This window comes from Heptranchias perlo, chromosome 10 (assembly GCF_035084215.1).
Source record: "Heptranchias perlo isolate sHepPer1 chromosome 10, sHepPer1.hap1, whole genome shotgun sequence".
NCBI lineage: Eukaryota > Metazoa > Chordata > Chondrichthyes > Hexanchiformes > Hexanchidae > Heptranchias > Heptranchias perlo.
The window spans coordinates 8,197,371-8,221,059 of NC_090334.1; the positions used below are offsets into that span (position 1 = coordinate 8,197,371).

Consider the following 23,689-nt stretch of genomic DNA (forward strand, 5'->3'; position numbering starts at 1 on the left):
GATGTAAAGAGGGAGTTTGAATGGGTTTTAAACAGGAGCTTGGTGGTAAATAAGAATTCAGCTGATTCATTGGGTTAAGGTTAAGTAATAGGTAGTTATGTAACGAATAATTAGGAATGCAGGAATCATAAAAGAATGAAATGCTGCCATGAATATTTATACAATGTTTGGGGATGAGTATAGAAGCACAAGTATTAGGATCAGTGGCTGATAAACTTGCTTCCAATACAGTGACTGATGGCTACAACACAAGAAAAAGGGGTCAAAACAGAGATTCAGAAACCTCTATATAAATTCTTTAATTTCAACAATAAAAAAAGATACACAAAAACACATAACACTTACACTCTTGTAAAGACAGAGAAGTACTGCAAATATTGTGCTACGAGGTGAAAGAAGCCAGTACTGGGGAGTGGAGCACTCATCACCCAGCGTAACTATCAAGCACTTGGGTCACTAGAGTAGGCCTCTTTGTGCTCTGTTCTGACAACGGGGAAGCCGCAGTCTGTGCTGTGTGTAACAAAATCATAAACTTGTTATTCATAAAAGGGTTTACGATTTTGTAACAGTGCACCAGGGAAAAATTCCCCCAACATATTTAACCCCACAACTGAAAAGCACCTATTTCACTAGCGTTACTGCAGCCATCCTTACAGACTTTCAGAACAAGATGGCCAACTTTGTGCCAACAATTGGGAGCAGATTTTGTTCTGTAGGCATGGCCACTAGGAAGTGCCCAAACTCAAATTTACACTGGGTCCTTGCAGCCAAAATGAGGGACACTTTCATCTCTTCAGTCTGAGCTGCATTCAAATGCACCCCCAACCCAGTGAAAAGATAGGGTACTAACTCACTGCAACTTCTCGTTCTCCATCCATTTTTGTCTTATTATACAAAGTTCATTGAAAAGCTCAATAGTACAGATGGGAATGACAATTAGTTGTTGTTCCTGATTTGGGAAAGATGGCTGAATGCTAATTCTTTCCTATCCTGGTTAAGGAGATGCATGCTGTAGGCAGAATCTGTTAGCTCCTGGTATGATGAGCAGCGTCAGGAAGAGACTCTTCACTATCCTGGTCAGGTACTTGTGTCCTGGTTTTACAGTCAGCAGGACTTCGTTAATATGTTCACCACTACAATTAAAAAAAAGGTTAGAACATTATTCCTTAATATTAATTTACAGCAGCATGAAATACATGAACTTTTACTGTCAGTAACTTTGCAACTATAATGAGTTCTGTTTGTGGGACCTTGCTGTGTGCATTTTGGCCGCTGCATTTCCTACATTATATTAGCTGTAAAGTGCTTTGAGTCATTCTGAGGCTGTGAAAGGTGCTATATAAATGCACGCCTTTCTTTTTTCTTTAATAGAATTATTTTATATGTAGTTTTTCATCAATAGGTTATAATATTGTCTTAATCTTTTAATAGTTACAGACCTTTCATAAGAAGTTGTGTTCCTTTTAAACATCAGAATGTTTACAAAACTGTTCACAGAAGCTGCAGAAACATGGGTAAGATGGGTATAGAGGGATATGGGCCAAGTGCAGGCAATTGGGACTAGCTTAGTGGTATAAACTGGGCGACATGGACATGTTGGGCCGAAGGGCCTGTTTCCATGTTGTAAACTTCTATGATTCTATAAACCAACACTTGTCAAATCACTGCTTTCTCATGATTTCCCTATGTCTCCTCTTCTCCTACAGGTAATAACTCTGCTGGAGTATAGTTCCACAGTTGCCAGGCACTCTGCAGCACCTCACCCAAATTGGCCATTCTTTATTTAAGAGACTTGACAGTGAATGCTGGAAGGCTACTTAACCACAGGAAGCATCACCACAAAGCCCAATTCTGTCCTCAAGTGCACTTTCCAGCAGGAGATGCTAGATAGGACTAGGTCAGAGAATCTTGATTGATCTGCAACCCTGGGTAAGATCAGCTAACTTGATACGTGGAACCTTTATGGTCTGTATGACAATGGCGATGGCCGAGAAGATAAAAGGCATAACATGTAACATTAAGCCTTACATCCCAGAAGTTCTCAGGTTTGATCCAGAGTCTGTGCTCAAATAGTACATTTCTAGTCAGAACAATAGTATAGATACTATATAGAAACCTAAACATACCTGGGCTACAAATTGGGAGTGGGGTGAAATCAGTCAGGATTCCCACTCCTGAGTAGTTTTTGACGTGACCTCCTGCTGTGAAGTGTGCAATGTATATATGCTGGGTGTGCATAGAATTGTACTCGGCACTGAAGTCCTCCATGTTTAAGTAGCCTGTCAGTCACTGAATAATGGCTAGAAAAGGAGGCTGAGAGGTAACCTGATTGAGGATTTTAAAATTATGAAGGGGTTTGATAGGGTAGATATAGAGGTGTTTCCAGTTGTGGGGAATCCAAAACTAGGGGCCACAAATATAAGATAGTCATTAATAAATCCAATAAGGAATTCAAGAGAAACTTCTTTACTCAGAGTAGTGAGAATATAGAACACGCTACCACATGGAGTGGTTGAGGGGAATAGTATAGATGTATTTAAGGGGAAGCTCAATAAACACATGCGGGAGAAGGGAACCGAAGGATATGTTGATAGGGTGAAATGCAGCAAGGTGGGAGGAGGCTAGTGTGGAGCATAAACACTAGCATGGGCCTGTTGGGCCGAATGGCCTGTAAATACTATTGTAATGTGTGCCCATGAACACCGCGCTCTACTAGACAATTCATGATGGGGGCCCATGTGTTAATCCACCAGATTCCATGGATGCTGGTACCGACTAAGTGGCCTTTACTCATACAAGAGTTTGGATTCAGCCACAGGGAGTCAACGTGGCTGAGCCCAATTCTGTCCTCACCCAAAATCAACACATTTTAGGTGCCTAATGAGCAAATACCCTGGCTGATCTCTTCCTTAACGCAGGGATACAGAGGCCAATTAGGGCCCCTACCTCTGCACTGTCTGATATCAACTGATCGTAAATAACTCAGGGCATTTCTCTGCTATTAGGCACAACACTACACTGGAAAAACTAGGCGTGTCATTGGGGAGTGCAACAGTTTTTCTCTTACAATGGATTTGTCAATCAGAACTTCAAAATGCATTGAGTAGCACGCTGATACAATGAAACTAAGCCAGGTCCACTAGTTAAAAGTGGAAAACATTTTGAGGGTTACTTTTGAGAACTACTTCAAAGCTCAGGTAACTCTCTCCAAACCTACTGGATTTGTCTCTCTTACCACTGTTCTCCATTTTACTTGTGAAAAAACAAAAACAAAAACAAAAACAATCTGCCACAGGCCCACCATGCCAACTGTTCAGAAAAGAATTACTGGGGCATATTATATCTGGTGGAGGGCAGGTGTTACTATCCAGAACTGGGGCAGATGCTGATCATCGAGTGGCTTTCATTAAAATGTCAAACAGGACATTTTCCCTCAGCTATGAGGCAATCTTCATTGTTCTTTGGATTTCACTGAAAGACTTTGTTTTGGCAACATCTATAAAATAATAAGTGACCATTTTCATTTACAAGTGCACTTTCTGTATCCTTGAAAGGGATTAAAATGTACAGGTCCTTTCAGCACTGTGTGAACCTAACCCAAGATAGCTTTCATGATTTAGGAACATAGGAACAGGAGTAGGCCATTTAGCCACTTGAGCCTATTCCGCCATTCAATTAGATCATGGCTAATCTATTCGGCCACAACTGGAGTATTGTGCCCAATTCTGGGCACTGCACTTTAGGAAGGACATGAAGGTCTTAGAGAGGGTGCAGAAAATATTTACTAGAATGGTTCCAGGGATGAGGGACTTCAGTTATGTGGATAGGCTGGAGAAGCTGGGGTTGTTCTCCTTCGAGTAAAGGTGGTTGAGAAGAGATTTGATCGAAGTGTTCAAAATCTTGACGGATTTAGATAGAGTCATTGGCAGAAGGGTCGAGAACAAGAGCATACAGATTTAAGGTGATTGGCAAAAGAACCAAAGGTGAAGTGAGGAAAAACTTTTTTTTTTGCAGCAAGTAGTTGTGATCTGGAATGCATTGCCTGAAAGGGTGGTGGATGCAGATTCAATGGTGGCTTTCAAAAAGGAATTGGATAAATATTTGAATAGAAAAAATTTGCAGGGCTGTGGGGAAAGAGCGGAGGAATGGGACTAACAGGATTGCTCTTACAAAACCGACACAGGCTCAGTGGGTCGAATGGCCTCCTTCTGTGCTGTAACAATTCTATGATCTGTATATTAACTCCATCTACCCACCTTGGTTCCTTAACCCATTTATAGAATTGATCACTACCTCAAAATTTTCAGTCAGTCTTTAGTCCCTTTGAACAGTGCCCATAGATAAGTGGTGGCAGCAAAGACTGTTCAGCATCATTAAAACGTGCCAGCTTGGGCATGTGGCTGATTCAGGCTGAACTTTCATATCAGAGTTTGACCTGGTCCCGTGAAGCAGCCAGGGTAGACTAACGAGTTCAGTCTCCTAACTGGCCCAACAATCATCTCTGCAGCTAATTTTTAAGCCAGATCCAGGAGGAGGCAAAGAGATTGGGCATGAAAAATAAGAAAAATGTCTAACCATTTCATTTATAGCTGGTAGCCCTGACATTCCTGAGGGGCCGTTGCTCTGCCGGATGGGTGTGTGGTTGGACTTCCACTCACCAGCTGGCCATGGTGGGAAATCCTGGGGTCACAACTGGGCCATATGTCCCAGCTTTGGGGGAGGGGCAGGAATTTCACTGCAGCACCTTGTCACAATGTTCTAGAGCAAGTCGAAGACCGTAGAAAAAAGGCTGAAAGGCCCAGAGTTAAAATTCACCACAAAGACACTGACATTTAAGCAGCAGCTGGACAGGCACTGTACACCTGCTTCATTGCACAAAACTAGGTGGGATTATGAGTTGTAAGGAGGATGCAAAGAGGCTTCAAGGCGATTTAGACAAGTTGAATGAGTGGGCAAGCACATGGCAGATGCAGTATAATGTGGATAAATGTGAAGTTATCCACTTCAGAAGGAAAAACAGAAAGGCAGAATATTATTTAAACAGTGATAGATTGGGAAATGTTGATGTACAAAGGGACCTGGGTGTCCTTGAACACCAGTCACTGGAAGCAAACATGCAGGTGCAGCAAGCAGTTAGGAAGGCAAATGGTATGTTGGCCTTCATTGCAAGAGGATTTGAGTACAGGAGCAAGGATGTCTTACTGCAGTTATACAGGGCCTTGGTGAGACCACACCTGGAGTATTGTGTACAATTTTGGTCTCCTTACCTAAGAAAGGATATACTTGCCATAGAGGGAGTGCAACGAAGGTTCACCAGACTGATTCTTGGGATGGCAGGACTGTCGTATGAGGAGAGATTGGGTCGACTCAGCCTGTATTCACTCGAGTTTAGAAGAATGAAAGGGGATCTCATTGAAACGTATAAAATTCTGACAGGGCTAGACAGACTGGATGGAGGGAGAATGTTTCCCCTGGCTGGGGGGTCCAGAACGAGGGGTCACAGTCTCAGGATATGGGGTAGGACCTTTAGGACTGAGATGAGGAGAAATTTCTTCACTCAAGAGGCTGGTGAGCCTGTGGAATTCTCTACCACAGAAGGCTGTGGAGACCAAGTCACTTAATATATTTAAGGAGATAGATAGATTTCTAGACACAGAAGGCATCAAGGGGTATGGGGAGAGAGCGGGAATATAGTATTGAGATGGAGGATCAGCCATGATCATATTGAATGGCAGAGCAGGCTTGAAGGGCTGAATGGCCTACACCTGCTCCTATTTTCTACATTAGGAACATCTCAGCTAGAGCTGGCAGGATTTAGACATCTGGCATTGTCCTGCCAGTCCCACATCTTCTAGGTACCACTTCTACTTCTTGCGGAATTTTGGGATTGGGCATAGGAAGGGGAGATCTGCCCCAAATTATTCCGCACAATTATTGCCCTACTGAACACGGAAAATTTCAGGGACTACTATCCTTTCGTGCATAAGATAAATATTACAGTAAAAACTACAACCAACATTGCAGTATTTTTACAACTGCAATATGTGTTTATATCAGTGTTACACTGCATGAGCTGAAATTTTAAATTCCTTGCAACAGCTAGCAGTCCAAGGGGTAAAACAAAAAAATGTAAAAAGGGGTAAACAAATGCAACTGTCACACTCTGAAAGCACTCCACACAATGAACCACTTTTTGGAATGCAGTTTTCATTGTGTAGGTAGATAAGGCAGACATTCTGTACCACCAGCAGCTCGGAGATGAATGACCAGTTAGCCTGTTTTTTGGTGGTATTGATTTAGGGAGGGAGGAAGGTTGGTCAAGGCACTGGGAGAACTTCTTGTTCTTCTTCAAACAGTACGATGGGATCTTTAACAATGGGAAAACAGGGCCTTTGTTGACTTTTATATGAACGATAGCAGCCCTGAACGCAGTTCTTCAGTACGACACTAGAAGATTGACACAGATTACGTGCTCAAATCCCGGAACGAGCAATGATCTATTCTTCACCCCCGCCTTCCCTAGCAAAATCAAACTAGTTAACAGTCAGCACTTTTTTGAAAAGCAGGTTGTTTGAAAATTTCAATGGAGTGTGTGGACCCACCTGATGTTTCCAAACCAAGAGTTAAATGTGAACTGTAGGGGGAACCATGGATAGCCTGGCTTTAGATGAAATGTAAGTTCAAACTTCGACAGTGCATCACAACTCGAGAAAAGGTACTTCACGCTGTGAAAGAAAAATAATGATCACAGAGTGAGACTGATCAGTGTACAGCAATCATAGACAACATTGAGATTCAAATCATTTCACAGGAATGTGACCGACTCCGTAACAGTGAACCCACATTTAGGGGTGATTTCTGTATTTAAGGAGGTAAATGGGAACCCAAGCTAATACACAAGGCTTTGTGTTGCCAATTGTCTATCCAGCTTTCAAATGCTTCTCCAACTCCAATTTATCTTTTGAACACTGACTGCACAGACCAAAACAAAACAAACAATCAATCAATCAATCTCTTCAGTCAAGGGTGGGGGGGTGGGGGGCGGCGGGGGGTGCAAGATTTAGGAGTATATGGTGCACAAGTCTAAACACGACCTGAGAACACATGTCGATCATCACGGACTGTCTGAGACCACACATGGACACAAAGTAATATCACATTCAATTTGCGAATGGCAGAAATAAATAGAACGCCTGATCACTTTGGAAAGGAATGGGCGGGAAGAGAAAGGTAACAAAGGCTGCAAAATCTGGACTCTTTTATTCCCATCTCCCGCAATGATTCCACTACTGGATAATTCCCAGTAGTCTGTTACTGCTACACTTACTCTGTGTGCTGAATGTCAGTCTTCAGAATGTCAAATCTTGCTCCCCAGTTCAGCAAATATTCCAGTTCATCACCTAGCAACCGACATCGGCTCACCACTAGCGAGACATCGAGTAAGAGCTGGAATGGCAAAGAGAGAAATGTAATGTTACCCAAACCAGAAAGGACTGCTCAAGCCTTTCAACCTACCAAAGTACTTCATCCCTTACATAGTTGGGAAAAGCCAGGATCCTTATACAAGGCTTTCTAAAATATAGCAGAAACCCCCCCCACCCCGATTTTGAAAAAGGCAATCTGTCCTTGATCAAACTGCATTATGAACAAGACTTTACATCTAAGTTGCAGCTTACAACACACGATTTGTGTATAACCAAGAAAACAAGTTGAAGGTTCTTGTGTTTAAATCAGCAATTAACATCTATATCAGTGTTGGGATATTTCAGAAACACAGAACGTTATAGCACTGGAGGAGCCCCTTCGGCCCATCGTGCCTGTGCCGAGCTATCCACTTAGTCCTATTCACCTGCCCTTTCTCCATACTCGTAAAATTTTTTTTAAAAACTATTTATTCGCTTCCCTTATAGATAAGCTATTATAGATACAGTTTCTATCACTGTTTTTAGGATATTCCAGGTTGTAAATACCTTCTGCACTAAAAAAAATGTGAACCACTCCCTTTGTTCTTTTGATGAATATCAAACAACCTGTGGAAATATTTGAACACCATTGGCACAATTGTCATTTCAGCAAAATACACACGTACTTTCTGCAGTCTCTCTCCCTGTGTGTGCGTTTCCCCTCCATCCCATCCCACCTGAAGAGATGGGACAATTGAGTCACAGACTTCCCTATAGCTGCCTACATGTTGCTTGGTGGTCAGCTGATAGCAGGTAGACTTCCATATCGACTGCAACAGTCTTTCTACTCCTGTGACAAATCACAAACCGACAGCAGAGTGCTCTGCCAAGAAACCTGCCCAAGAACTGGTAAAACTCATCCAACGAGGGTAGGCTAAGTATGAAAATCAGACAAGACTGAAATTTCAACTAATGACTCTTTGGGGTTACAGCTAACTGATTGCTCTGCTTTACGTTTTGTCGCAGAATTCTACCCACTTGAATCCTTCCCCCCTCAAAACAGGAAGCTGTAGAGATGGTAGTGTCAATAAGCAGCTAATAAACTCCACAACAAAAGCAGAATACTGCAGATGCTGGAAATCTGAAATAAAAACAGAAAAGACTGGAAACACTCAGCAAATGAGGCAGCATCTGTGGAAAGAGAAACAGTTAACGTTTCAGGTCAGTGACCTTTCATCAGAACCGGAAGAAGTTAGAGATTTAACAGTTTATAAGCAAATACAGATACAGGGAACGGTCGGGAGGGGTGGGGGGGGGGGCGGGAAAGCAAGATTGGTGATAGGGTGGAGGGCATGAGTGATTAAATGACAAAAGGGATGGTGGTGCAATAAACTCTAGTCAGGTCTTGTATCCGTACCATGGGGAGCCGAGATTCATTTGGGTATACGCTTTGCCAACAGCCTCGACTGTTCCAGTATGTCATAATCAGCTCGTGAACAAGCTTCGAGTGTGAAGGTGCTTCTTCCTCTGAAAAAGAAATCAAAACACCAGAAGTGTGTTTTTTTTAATGAAAATAAATGAATAGCAATCAGTATGTTATATAGAGGAACACTCTTCATGCAGATCCCACTGGAAATATTTTGTTTAGCTTTCAAACTGATTAACAGCACTAAGAACTTAAATAAAATATATTAATTGATTTATCTTATTTGTTGAATTTTTTCCCTGAACTGTACAGGCTTGAAGCAAAACCGGGTTATCATTAAACACCTGAATTCTGCTTTGTAATAATTTAAAGATTGCTTGAGTAGCTAGTATTACATGAATGTGCTGGAGGTGGTAGGTTGCCATTCATGAGCTGTTTAGTCTATGCTCTTTGAGCAATGATATTTATATTTTTTCAAAAGCAAAATACTGCGGATGCTGGAAATCTGAAATGAAAACAGAAAAGGCTGGAAATACTCAGCAAGTCAGGCAGCATATGTGGAGGAAAAAAGTTAACGTTTCAGGTTGATGACCCTTCGTCAGAGCTGGAAGAAGTTGAAGATTAAACAGTTTTTAAGCAAGTACAGAGCCAGGGAAAGTGGGGGGAGGGGGAAAGGAGGAAGGGGAGGGAAGGACAGAACAAAAGGGAAGGTCTCTGATAAGGTGGAGGGCTGGAGTGATTAAATCTTTTATTTCTTTACTTGTCCCATTACCACCCTCCTTGCCTTGCTCCATCATCCCTTTTGTCATTTAATCACTCCAGCCCTCCACCCTATCAGAGTCCTTTCCTTTTGTTCTTTCCTCCCTTCCCTTTCCTCCCCTCCCCTGTTCTCAGGCTCTGTACTTGCTTAAAAACTGTTTAATTTTCAACTTCTTCCAGTTCTGATGAAGGGTCATCAACCTGAAATGTTAACTGTTTCTTTCTCCATAGATGCTGCCTGACTATATTTTTTTCAATGTTTTAATTACATAGAATGTACAGCACAGAAACATGCCATTTGGCCCAGGCTGGTGTTTATGCTCCACACGAGCCTCCACCCACCTCGCTTTCTAACCTCATCAGCATAACCCTGTATTCCTTTTCCCTCACGTGTTTATCTAGCTTCCCGTTAAATGCATCTATGCTATTCGCCTCAACTATTCCTTGTGGTAGCGAGTTCCACATTGTTACCACCCTCTGGTTAAAGATGTTTCTCCTGAATTCCCTATTGGATTTATTAGTGACTATCTTATTTTTATGGCCCCTAGTTTTGGACTCCCCCACAAGTGGAAACATCTTCTCTACGTCTACCAAGCAAATGCTTTCATAATCTTAAAGATTTCTAACAGGTCACCCTTAAGTCTTCTCTTTCCTTAACTTCAAAATCTGCCCAATGCATCAAAAAGTACATATAATTATTCCAAATCTTCAATTATTGGTTTTAAAACAAATTGTATTAGATTCCTACAACAAATCCTGCAGCCGTATCCAATTTAAGCAGCACTTTCAACTGATTACAGAATTCCAGTGCATCACATCTCTTCCCATTCTAACCACTGACATCCCTGTGCTTTCAGTAACCAACAGTCCTTTGTCTCAAACCACACCAAGTTGATAGGACACACGAGCCATCCATGGCAAACTAATGATTTTTTTTGTATGACAGTAAAGTTTTATATAGGTCAAGATTGGGGCCAAGGTACAAATTTAATTTATTTTTAACTGGTCATTTTATAGACATTATTCAAAGCAGAAAATCTTTGGGATGCTCATCTGGATTTAAAAGTCTGACTGTATGGCCTTTTAACTCACCATCCAACTCAGAGTCAAATTTAATGTCAAGGATTCTCCTGCATTTCTCACCAGGAGAGAGACCAGCACCTGCATTTAAAACAAAAGTCAGAAAGTAGTTTGGGGCAAACAAGTCTTAAAACAAAAACATAAATAGCTTAGAATAGTAACTTCCTTAAATAACCCACTGAAAATTATAATCTAAACAATGGGGCTGCATTGTGTCTTCTCCTTGCCCTTTGAAATGTTCCTCTGGAAGTGCGACTACTCAACAGATAGTACAGCTATCACCTTGAATTGGCATTACCTTTGGAGACTGGGGGTAAAGGACTGAGCTCCCATTATATCCTATCAATAATATTTTGTCAATGTGCAGGGGTGTTGTACTCCCATTCAGAAGGCCTGAAATCGCACCCCCAATTGGTACATAGACACAGGGGTGGACCATTCAGCCTCTCGAACCTGTTACGTCATTCATTTAGATCATGGCTGATTTGAATCCTAACTCCATTTCCCCACTTGGTTCGAAAACCCCTATCTAACAAAAATTTATCAATCTGAGTTTTTAAATTTTCAACTTAGCTATCGTTCAGTTTTATACAGCTGGCTGGAGGCAACCAGGGTTTGGGGAGGGGGGAACATTTTGCATAGATTGTTCTCATCAGTAAGATCATTAATGAAGAGGAGTGCACTGCACTTGAATTCATATCACTGGAGGACCCTTCGTTAGATGGAGGATTCATTATATAATCTCTGCTCTCTGGTTGCCTCTGACTAGTTCTAATAAAACATCAAATAAAGGAAGAAATTTGATAGATTCAGAAGAATAATGCTCTTCAGCCCATTTGATGTCATCATTACCAACCCTACCATTTCTCATGACACAGATTTAACAGGCAGACAGGACCTCAGTTTAACTGAAATGGCCTAGCAAGCCACTCCATTGTACAATCTTGCTACAGAAAGTCACAATAAGAATAAAACCAGACGGACCACCCGGCATTGGACCACTAGGTACCGGACATGACGAAGGCAAACCAAGCCTAGTCGACCTTACAAAGTCCTCCTCACTAACATCTGGGAACCTGTGCCAAAATTGGGAGAGCTGTCCCACAGACTAGTCAAGCAACAGCCTCACAGAATCATACCTTTCAGCCAACATCTCAGACTCTTCCATCACCATCCCTGGGGATGTCCTGTCCCACTGGCAGGACAGACCACCAGAGGTGGCGGTACAGTGGTATACAGTCAGGAGGGAGTGGCCCTGGGAGTCCTCAACATTGACTCCGGACCCCATGAAATCTCATGGCATCAGGTCAAATGTGGGCAAGGAAACCTCCTGCTGATTACCACCTACCGCCCTCCCTCAGCTGATGAATCAGTCCTCCTCCATGTTGAGCACCACTTGGAGGAAGCACTGAGGGTAGCGAGGGCACAGAATGTACTCTGGGTGAGGGACTTCAATGTCCATTACCAAGAGTGGCTTGGTAGCACAACTACTGACCAAGGTGGCCGAGTCCTGAAGGACATAGCTGCCAGACTGGGCCTGTGGCAGGTGGTGAGCGAACCAACACGAGGGAGAAACCTACTTGACCTCGGCCTTACCAATCTACCTGTCGCAGATGCCTCTGTCCATGACAGTATTGGTAGGAGTGACCACCGCACAGTCCTTGTGGAGACGAAGTCCCGTCTTCACAACGAGGACACCATCCTTCGTGTTGAGTAGCACTATCACAGTGCTAAATGGGATAGATTCAGAACAGATCTAGCAGCTCAAAACTGGGCATCCATGAGGTGCTGTGGGCCATCAGCAGCAGCAGAATTGTATTCCAGCACAATCTGTAACCTCATGGCCCGGCATATTCCTCACTCTACCATTACCAACAAGTCAGGGGATCAACCCTGATTCAATGAGGAGTGTCGAAGAGCATGCCAGGAGCAGCACCGGGCGTACCTAAAAATGAGATGCCAACCTGGTGAAGCTACAACACAGGACTACATGCCTGCTAAACAGTGGAAGCAACATGCTATAGACAGAGCTAAGCGATTCCACAACCAACGGATCAGATCAAAGCTCTGCTGTCCTGCCACATCCAGTCGTGAATGGCTGTGGACAATTAAACAACTAACGGGAGGAGGAGGCTCCATGAACATCCCCATTCTCAATGATGGTGGAGTCCAGCACGTGAGTGCAAAAGACAAGGCTGAAGCATTTGCAACCATCTTCAGCCAGAAGTGCCGAGTGGATGATCCATCTCGGTCTCCTCCCGATATCCCCACCATCACAGAAGCCAATCTTCAGCCAATTCGATTCACTCCACGTGATATCAAGAAACGGCTGAGTGCACTGGATACAGCAAAGGCTATGGGCCCTGACAATGTCCCGGCTGTAGTGCTGAAAACTTGTGCTCCAGAACTAGCCCTGCCTCTAGCCAAGCTGTTACAGTACGGCTACAACACTGGCATTTACCCGACAATGTGGAAAATTGACCACTTGGCTCCAGACCTCATTATAGCCTTGGTCCAAACATGGACAAAAGAGCTGAATTCCAAAGGTGAGGTGAGAGTGACTGCCCTTGACAGCAAGGCAGCATTTGACCGAGTGTGGCACCAAGGAGCCCTAGTAAAATTGAAGTCAATGGGAATCAGGGGAAAAACTCTCCAGTGGCTGGAGTCATACCTAGCACAAAGGAAGATGGTAGTGATTGTTGGAGGCCAATCATCTCAGCCCCAGGACACTGCCGCAGGAGTTCCTCAGGGCAGTGTCCGAGGCCCAACCACAGTCAGCTGCTTCATGAATGACCATCCCTCCATCATAAGGTCAGAAATGGGGATGTTCGCTGATGATTGCACAGTGTTCAGTTCCATTCGCAACCCCTCAGATAATGAAGCATTCCGTGTCCGCATGCAGCAAGACCTGGACAACATTCAGGCTTGGGCTGATAAATGGCAAGTAACATTCGCGCCAGATAAGTGCCAGGCAATGACCATCTCCAACAAGAGAGAGAGTCTAACCACCTCCCTTTGACATTCAGTGGCATTACCGTCGCCGAATCCCCCACCATCAACATCCTGGGGGTCACCATTGACCAGAAACTTAACTGGACCGGCCACATAAATACTGTGGCTACAAGACCAGGTCAGAGGCTGGGTATTCTGCGGCGAGTGACTCACCTCCTGGCTCCCCAAAGCCTTTCCACCATCTACAAGGCACAAGTCAGGAGTGTGATGGAATACTCTCCACTTGCCTGGATGAGTGCAGCTCCAACAACACTCAAGAAGCTCGACACCATTCAGGACAAAGCCGCACACTTGATTGGTACCCCATCCACCACCCTAAACATTCACTCCCTTCACCACCGTCACACTGTGGCTAAAGTGTATACCATCCACAGGATGCACTGCAGCAACCTGCCAAGGCTTCTTCGACAGCAACTCCAAAACCCGCGACCTCTACCACCTAGGAGGACAAGGGCAGCAGGCACATGGGAACAACACCACCTGCACGTTCCCCACCAAGTCACACACCATTCCGACTTGGAAATATATCGCCGTTCCTTCATCGTCGGGTCAAAATCATGGAACTCCCTACCTATCAGCTTTGTGGGAGAACCTTCACCACACGGATTGCAGTGGTTCAAGAAGGCGGCTCACCACCACCTTCTCAAGGGCAATTAGGGATGGGCAATAAATGCTGGCCTTGCCAGTGACGCCCACATCCCCTGAATGATTAAAAAAAAAATTTCATCCAAATGATGGGACCTCCGACACTGCAGCAGTCCATTGCTCTTGCACTCGAATCCTGGCATGGAGCTCAAACCCACAACCTTGAGACACAAAGGTTGGATTGCTGCCAATCGAGCTAAGCTGACAACAGAACAAGGTACAGGTATGCTATTTTATGTACTTTCTTCAATAGCCGAGGATTCATCCCATCTGGACTAAGTGACTTTTCTACTTTGAGTACTGCCAATCTTTTAACTACCTCCTCTTCATCTATTTTTATCCTATTCAATACCACTACTACCCACTCCTTTAGTGCTACAATGGCAGCATCCTCTTCTCTGGTGAAGACTGATGCAAAGTATTCATTTAGTACCTCAGCCATGCCTTCTGCCTCCTCAAGAAGATCTCCTTTTTTGTCCCTATCGGTCCCACCCTTCCTTGGACTACCTTTTTACTATTTATATGTTTATAAAAGACTTCTGGGTTGCCTTTTATGTTAGCCGCTAATCTATTCTCATACTCTCTTTGCCCCTCTTATTCCCTTTTCTAGATTTCCTCTGTACTTTTTGTATTCAGCCTGGTTCTCTACTGTATTGTGAACCTGACATTCATCATACACCTCCTTTTTCTGTTTCATTTTAATCTCTATATCTTCAGTCATCCAAGGAGCTCTAGTTTTGGTTGCCCTTCCCCTTCCCCCCTCATAGGGAAGTACCTACTCTGTTCCCGAACCAACTCCTCCTTGAAGGCCTCTCATTGTTCAATTACTGTTTTGTCTCCCAATTTTTGATTCCCATCCACCTGGGCAAGATCCCTTAACTCACTGAAATTAGCCCTCCTCCAGTTAAGCATTTTCACTTTTGATTGTTTCTTGTCCTTTTCCATAACTGTTCTAAACCTAATGATATTATGATCACTGTTCCCCAAATGCTCCTCCACTGAAACATGCTCCATTTGCCCCACTTCATTCCTCAGAACTAGATCCAGCACTGCTTCTTTCCTCATGGGGTTGGAAACGCATTGTTCCAGAAAGTTCTCTTGTACACATTTCAGGTATTCCTCCCCCTCTTTGCCCTTTACACTATTACTGTCCTAGTCTATATTGGGATAATTGAAATCCCCCATTATCACTACTCTATAGTTCTTGCATCTTTCTGTAATTTGCCTCCTCTATCCCCTTCCCACTATTTAATGGCCTATAGTAAACACCCAATAGCGTAATAGCTCCTCTATTGTTCCTTAATTCTAACCAAATAGATTCTGTCTTTGACCCCTCAACTACATCATCCCTTTCCAGGGCTATAATAGCTTCTTTGATCAATACTGCCACCCCTCCTCTCTTTCCTTCCCTATCTTTCCTAAATACCTTGTAGCCAGGAATATTATGTACCTAATCCTTTCCTGGGGATCCAGGTCTCTGTTATTGCCACTATATCATAGTCCCATTTGGTGACTTGAGGTTGCAGCTCACCAACCTTATTTATGCACACGCACTCTAAACTCATCTTAGATTGTCTCACATTTGCCCCCTGTCTGATCTCTCCTATTTCTGAATTATTCTTTACTCTGGTAATATTTGTTCCTCCTAGTCCTCTGTGCACCTTGTTTCTCCTCTCTAATGTTTCATCCTGGTGCCCATCCCCCTCCCAAATTGTAGAACTTGACTTTCCAAACTTGGGTTGTGTCTTGTGTAACACAAGGGTGAGGGACTGACTTGTAGTTACAAGTCTGTAACTAGTGGTAGTAATCTAAGGCAATTAATTCAGACAATCACACAAGAGCATACTGACATTAAATCATAGTGGCTTAGGTTAAAATTGTATCTCGGTAATTACTATTGCACTGGTAAAAGACTAATGCATTTTTATTTTTCTACTTCCATGCAATTAAATAACACTTACACTCAGGCGCTCCAAACTTCAAGGTGAGCTCCAGGGACTCAAACAGGAATCTGTAAACAGCCTGCTCATCCTGATAGAGTAACAATTCCCACTCTAATAGCCTGAGAAGAGAAAATACATCAACATAGGAGTGTGAGAAGAAATATTAAACACTCCCTGACTTCAAATAAACCCCACTTAGATAAGTAGTATTGGAGCAATAAGAAAACAGTCAGTCATTCAGGTGTGCAAGACTGCAGGCAGTTTAAGATAAATTTGAAATAAACATGTTCTTCTGCAGTCTCCTCCCAGGGGACGGGGAGGACGAGATCATATTTTCTATCTGTTACTGGTTGAAATAATTCAAGACATTAGAAAATGTGATGAAATGTTTGCATGAAAACTTGGATTAATGCAAAAAGAGTATCCAGTTTATCTTTCGATTACTGCAAGACATATATTTAAGATTTTTTTCTTTCCCAGGTTAATTATCATCCCTCGATATTGAGTGGAACATTATGGCAAGAATTACAAAATTCAATTTCTGTACCAACAATTTCCCCCTGCCCGTGCCAAATTAACCTCCATCTATGCAGCTAGTGGTCTATTGCACTACTATAGATTCTTTCTGCTGCTAACTGCTGGCTCCAGAACTAGCCGCGCCTCTAGCCAAACTGTTGGCTCCGACACTGGCATCTACCCGACAATGTGGAAAATTGCCCAGGTATGTCCTGTCCACAAAAAGCAGAACAAATCCAACCCGGCCAATTACCGCCCCATCAGTCTACTCTCAATCATCAGCAAAGTGATGGAAGGTGTCGTTGACAGTGCTATCAAGCGGCACTTACTCGCCAATAACCTGCTCACCGATGCTCAGTTTGGGTTCCGCCAGGACCACTCAGCTCCAGACCTCATTACAGCCTTGGTCCAAACATGGACAAAAGAGCTGAATTCTAGAGGTGAGGTGAGAGTGACTGCCCTTGACAGCAAGGCAGCATTTGACAGAGTGTGGCACCAAGGAGCCCTAGTAAAATTGAAGTCAATGGGAATCAGGGGGAAAACTCTCCAGTGGCTGGAATCATACCTAGCACAAAGGAAGATGGGAGTGGTTGTTGGAGGCAATCATCTCAGTCCCAGGACATTGCTGCAGGAGTTCCTCAGGGCAGTGTCCTAGGCCCAACCATCTTCAGCTGCTTCATCAATGACGTTCCCTCCATTATTAAGGTCAGAAATGGGGATGTTCGCTGATGATTGCACAGTATTCAGTTCCATTCGCAACCCCTCAGATAATGAAGCAGTCCGTGCCCGCATGCAGCAAGACCTGGACAACATCCAGGCTTGGGCTGATAAGTGGCAAGTAACATTCACGCCAGACAAGTGCCAGGCAAATGACCATCTCCAACAAGAGAGAGTCTAACCACCTCCCCTTGACATTCAACGGCATTACCATCGCTGAATCTCCCACCATCAACATCTTGGGGGTCACCATTGACCAGAAACTTAACTGGACCAGCCATATAAATACTGTGGCTACAAGAGCAGGTCAGAGGCTGGGTATTCTGCGGCGAGTGACTCACCTCCTGACTCCCCAAAGCCTTTCCACCATCTACAAGGCACAAGTCAGGAGTGTGATGGAATACTCTCCACTTGCCTGGATGAGTGCAGCTCCAACAACACTCAAGAAGCTCGACACCATCCAGGACAAAGCAGTCCGCTTGATTGGCACCTCATCCACCACCCTAAACATTCACTCCCTTCACCACCGGCGACTGTGGCTGCAGTGTGTACCATCTACAGGATGGACTGCAGCAACTCGCCAAGGCTTCTTCGACAGCACCTCCCAAATCCGTGACCTCAACCACTTGGAAGGACAAGGGCAGCAGGCACATGGGAACAACACCACCTGCACATTCCCCTCCAAGTCACATACCATCCTGACTTGGAAATACATCGCCATTCCTTCATCGTCGCTGGGTCAAAATTCTGGAACTCCCTACCTAACAGCACTGTGGGAGAACCTTCACCACACGGACTGCAGCAGTTCAAGAAAGCGGCTCAACACCACCTTTTCAAGGGCAATTAGGGATGGGCAATAAATGCTGGCCTCGCCAGCGACATCCACATCCCATGAACGAAAAACAAAAAAATATAAATATAGTTCTTTGTGCGTCAGATCAATGATTTGCTTTCCCTCCATCCCTTTTGTCTGCTATTGACCTGGTTTTTGATGGAGTATGGTTCCATGGGTGCTATTGGCCTTCCAACATCTCATCCATTCTTTAAGCACAATGCTGAGCAGTGTGTCAGCAGGCTCTTTGATGGAGAGTGTCATCACAAGGGAACTCGGCCTGATCCTGATTTTGCCCAAAACCCAAATAAACATACTCTTCATCAGGGGTCACTGCCCAATGATCAGGAATGTGATTCCTGTCTGATTTTTCCCTCTTTAGCTAAGGCACCAAGAACAATTATTCTGTCTCACTGGGGCTCTGGTTGAGATCAACTAACTCATACAGATTGAGAATTGAACCTGGGAACCTTCCTAGTCGATATGGCTCAGTACGACATAGCATAGTGCATTTACTCACAGCCATGCCACCCAGGGCTACTCTCTAAAGGAAACATCCCACTACCACCTCCTGCTCTCCATCACTCCCATTATAATGCAAGATAAACCAGTGACAAAAATAATTCACTGGCTTGGACTAATTTCACTGAATCAATGGCCAAGAGAGTTGTTCCTATACAGATGTTAATAGGTTTGAAAAAGGATCATGTCAGATTCTGTGTTAAGAAAAATAACAGTTTCAGTCATATCATTATAATGAATAATAAAATTCTAGTGTGGAATAAAGTGCCATCTGGAAAGAGTGCAACTCCACAGGTAAGTACTATCACGGATAATTCTTACAAGGAGAACTCCTCTCTGCAGTTGCAATAATGACCAACAGGAAACTAGCAAAAATGTTCTTCATTTATATCTTGCTCCTGAGAGCAACTATTTTAGAGAGCTGCTATAGACTGGATATAGTGCCAGGGAAAGGGGGGTTTCCTTCAGTACTTCCACCACACAGACCAGGGATCTTCCTCTGGTGGTTTCTAAGATCGATCACAGTAGAATGGGCCTTTCTGCCAAATAACTACCAGCAAACACAAAGAATGGGAGTACAGTCCCCACTGCTTATAGCAGGCGCCTTCATGCAAATGCGATTTGCCCGCTACACGTGATGGCTGGTATAATGCCAGAAGAAAGTTTATTTCCTCTCTCGCTCTGTAATAAGTCACTCACAGCTCCCCATTTTCATTGACTGAAAACGTGTATGGACTGTATTGAAACTGCACTAAAACACCCGACGCACTTGAGATCAATTGTTTAATGGATACATACAACCCTTAGACAATGTGGACACTTTAATGAAAGTGGTTCAAGAGATTTCATTTTTAATTATGAAGCATAATCTTGCTTTTAAGGCACAACAGGTGTATCCCAGTTTGTTACCATGTCAGTACGTGAAATTAATCCAGTGATTGGGAACTGCAGCCAACTAAACGGATGTAATTGCACTAGAGAGAGTACAGAGGAGATTTACGAGGATGTTGCCAGGACTGGAGAATTTTAGCTATGAGGAAAGATTGGATAGGTTGGGGTTGTTTTCTCTTTGGAACAGAGGAGGCTGAGGGGAGATTTAATTGAGGTGTACAAAATTATGAGGGGCCTAGATAGAGCGGATAGGGAGGATCTATTTCCCTTAGCAGAGAGGTCAATAACCAGGGGGCATAGATTTAAAGTGATTGGTAGAAGGATTAGAGGGGAGCTGAGGAAAATTTTTTTCACCCAGAGGGGTGGTGGGGGTCTGAAACTCACTGCCTGAAAGGGTGGTGGAGGCAGAAACCCTCAACTCATTTAAAAAAGTACCTGGATGTGCACCTGAAGTGCCGTAACCTACAAGGCTACCGACCAAGTGCTGGAAAGTGGGATTAGGCTGGGAGGCTCATTTTCGGCCGGCGCGGACACGATGGGCCGAATGGCCTCCTTCTGTGCTGTAAATTTTCTATGATTCTATGAAATAGGGTGACAGCACAGCCATTTGTTTTAGTGCGAGGATCCAATTCCCTGTTTGTACAAAATCATTGCCTGTTGACACTAGTAACTTTCAGTACAAAACAGAAGAGGGACATCATAGAATTACGTGGAATGTACAACACAAAATCAGGCCATTCGGCCCAACAGATCCATGCCGGTGTTTATGCTCCACACAAGCCGTCTCCCTCCCTACTTCATCTAACCCTATCAGCATATCCTTCTATTCCTTTCTCCCTTGTGTGTTTATCTAGCCTCCCGTTATATGCATCTATACTAGTCGCCTCAACTAAGTTCCACATTCTAACCACTCTCTGGGTAAAGAAGTTTCTCCTGAATTCCCTATTGGATTTATTAGTGACTATCTTATATTTATGGCCCCTAGTTCTGGTCTCCCCAAGTGGAAACATCTTCTTTACCTCTAACCTATCAAACCCTTTCATAATCTTAAAGACTTCTATCAAATCACCCCTCAGTCTTCTCTTTTCTAGAGAAAAGAGCCCTAGCTTGTTCAATCTTTCCTGATAGGCATAACCACTGAGTTCTGGTATCATCCTAGAAAATCTTTTCTGCACCTTCTCCAGTGCCTCTCTATCCTTTTTATAATATGGAGACGAGTTCTGTTCACAGTACTATCTAGAGGGGCGCACCATGGAGATTAAGAGCCTGTTTTGTTTGAACTGTGCATGTCCTTTCCGAATCTTGGAGATAATTATACTGCCGTCATTAATATAATATTCATTTTCATTGGAGGAGCTCTGGTGAAAGGCTTCTTGATTTTATCTTATATATGTGTTGCAGTATTAATCTTGCACTTTCCTTTGCAAATCAATAGAAATATTTGAACTTCTTAAAACAAAATGGACGGTTGATTCACTTGGCATGTCAATGTAACACACCACCCATTCACAGCTTTCAAACAAAAAGACCACAAATATAAATGTTCGCTACCTGAATATATTTTGTTTAAATTGAACGGAAATGCCAACGTACCCAGGCCGAAATAAACATCAATTCAACAGGAATCCAAATTTTACTAACGGCGGGAAGGAAAAAAGGAAGGGGTGGGGGGGTGTGGGTGGCAGTATTGATCAAGAATAATATTACAGTTCTATAGAGGGACGATACACTAGAGGGTTCAAAGACCGATTTGGTTAGAGTTAAGGAACAGAAAATGAGTTGTTCCATTGTTGGGTTTTTTATAGGCCCCCAAATAGTGAGAAGGAGATAGAGGAGCAAATCTGTAGACAAGTTTCAAAGAAATGTAAAAATCATGGAGCAGCAATAGACTGGGGAAAAAACAGAGTAAAGGACAAGGAGGGTGAAGAATTCCTAAAATGTGTACAGGAGAACTTCCTTAATCAGTATGTTTCTAGCCCAATGAGGAAGGAAACAGTGCTGGATCTAGTTCTGGGGAATGAAGTAGGGCAAGTGGAGTGTGTTTCAGTGCGAGAACATCTAGGTAAGTGATCATCACATAATTAGTTTTAAAGTAGTTATGGAAAGGGACATAGAAAAATCAAAAGTGAAAATACCCAACTGGAGGAGAGCCAATTTCAGTGATTTGAGAAGGAATCTAGCACAGGTGGACTGGAAACACAGATTGGCCAAGAAAACAGTAAATGAGCAATGGCAAGCCTTCAAGGCTGAGATAGTTCGGGTACAAACCAAGCATATTCCCATAAGGAGGAAAGATAGGGCATCCAAAGTTAGAGCTCCCTGGATGACAAAGGAAATAGAGATTAAAATAAAACAGAAAAAGGAGGCTTATGAGAACTGTCAGGTACAGAATACAATAGAAAACCAGGCAGAATACAGAGTGTGCAAGGGGAAATTGAAAAAGAATATAACGGCAAAGAGAGTATGAGAAAGGATTAGCGGGTAACATAAAAGGGAACCCAAAAATCTTTTATAAACGTATAAAAAGTAAAAGTTTAGTTCAAGGAATGGTGGGGCCAATTAGGGACAAAGAAAGAAACCTTCCTGTGGAGGCAGAGGGCATGACTGAGGTACTGAATGAATACTTTGCATCTGTCTTCACAAAAGAAGAGAATGAAGGTAATGTTGCAGTAGAGGAGGAGGAGGAGGCAATAGAGATATTGAATAGGATAAAAATAGATAGAAAGGAGGTGCTAAATAGGTTGGCATCACTCACAGTTAACAAGTCACCCGGTCCAGATGGGATGCATTCTAGGTTGCTGAGGGAAGCAAGGGTGGAGATAGCAGAAGCTCTGACCACAATCTTTCAATCCGCCTTGGATATGGGAGTGGTGCAAGAGGGCTGGAGGATTGCAAATGTTACACCCCTATTTAAAAAAGGGAAGGGGGATAAACCTGGTAACTGTGCCAATCGGTCTGACGTCAGTGGTGTGAAAACCACTAGAGACCATTGTCAAGGACAAAATTAATTCTCACTTGGAGAAGCACGGATTAATAAGGGACAGCCAGCGCGAATTTGTTAAAGGCACCTCATATGTCTGACTAACCTGATTGAGTTCTTTGATGAAGTATCAGAGAGGGTTGATGAAGGTAATGCAGTAGATGTTGTGTATATATGGACTTTCAAAAGGCACTTGATAAAGTACCACGTAACAGATTTATTCAGAAAACAGAAGCACAAGGGATTAAAGGGGCAGTGGTAACTTGGGTATGTAATTGGCTAAGGGATAGGAGGCAGAGAATAGTAGTGAACGGATGTTTTTCTGACTGGAGAGAAGTATGTAATGGGGTCCCCCAGGGATTGGTATTAGGACCATTGCTTTTCTTGTTTTATATAAATGACCTGGACTTGGGCATAGGGAATAAAATTTCGAAGTTTGCGGATGATACAAAACTTGGCAATGTAGTTAATAGTGAGGAGAATAGTAGCAGACTTCAGGAGGGCATCGTCAGACTGGTGAAATGGACAGACACATGGCAGATGAAATTTAATGCAGATAAGTGTGAAGTGATGCACTTTGGGAGGAACAACGTGGAGAGGCAGTATAATCTAAATGGTACTATTTTGAAGGGGGCGCAAAAGCAGAGACACCTGGGGTGCATATTCACAAATCTTTGAACTTGGCATGGCAAATTGATATGGCAGTTAAGAAAGCATATGGGATACTTGGCTTTGTAAATAGAGGCATCGAATACAAAAAAACAAGGAAGGCATTCTAAACCTTTACAAATCACTGGTTAGGCCTCAGCTGGAGTATTGTGTACAATTCTGGGTACCACACTTTAGGAAGGATGTCAAGGCCTTAGAGAGGGTGCAGAGGCGGTTTACCAGGAATGAGCGACTTCAGTTCTGTGGAGAGATTGGAGAAGCTGGGATTGTTCTCCTTACAGCAGAGAGGGATAA

General features: G+C 43.4%; 1 protein-coding gene across 1 annotated transcript in view; it reads right to left on the bottom strand.

The window, feature by feature from the left end:
• Nucleotides 1–280: 280 nt before the first annotated feature.
• Nucleotides 281–23,689, bottom strand: part of knl1 (kinetochore scaffold 1) — a 97,084-nt gene continuing 73,675 nt past the window's right edge. The window contains exons 19-24 of the mRNA XM_067991190.1: nucleotides 16,287–16,387; nucleotides 10,681–10,749; nucleotides 8,821–8,930; nucleotides 7,328–7,446; nucleotides 6,603–6,725; nucleotides 281–1,133 (exon numbers count right to left, since the gene is read on the bottom strand). Of these exons, the coding sequence (XP_067847291.1) occupies nucleotides 995–1,133; nucleotides 6,603–6,725; nucleotides 7,328–7,446; nucleotides 8,821–8,930; nucleotides 10,681–10,749; nucleotides 16,287–16,387 (661 nt within the window). The 3' untranslated portion in view covers nucleotides 281–994. The remainder of the gene's footprint in view (nucleotides 1,134–6,602; nucleotides 6,726–7,327; nucleotides 7,447–8,820; nucleotides 8,931–10,680; nucleotides 10,750–16,286; nucleotides 16,388–23,689) is intronic.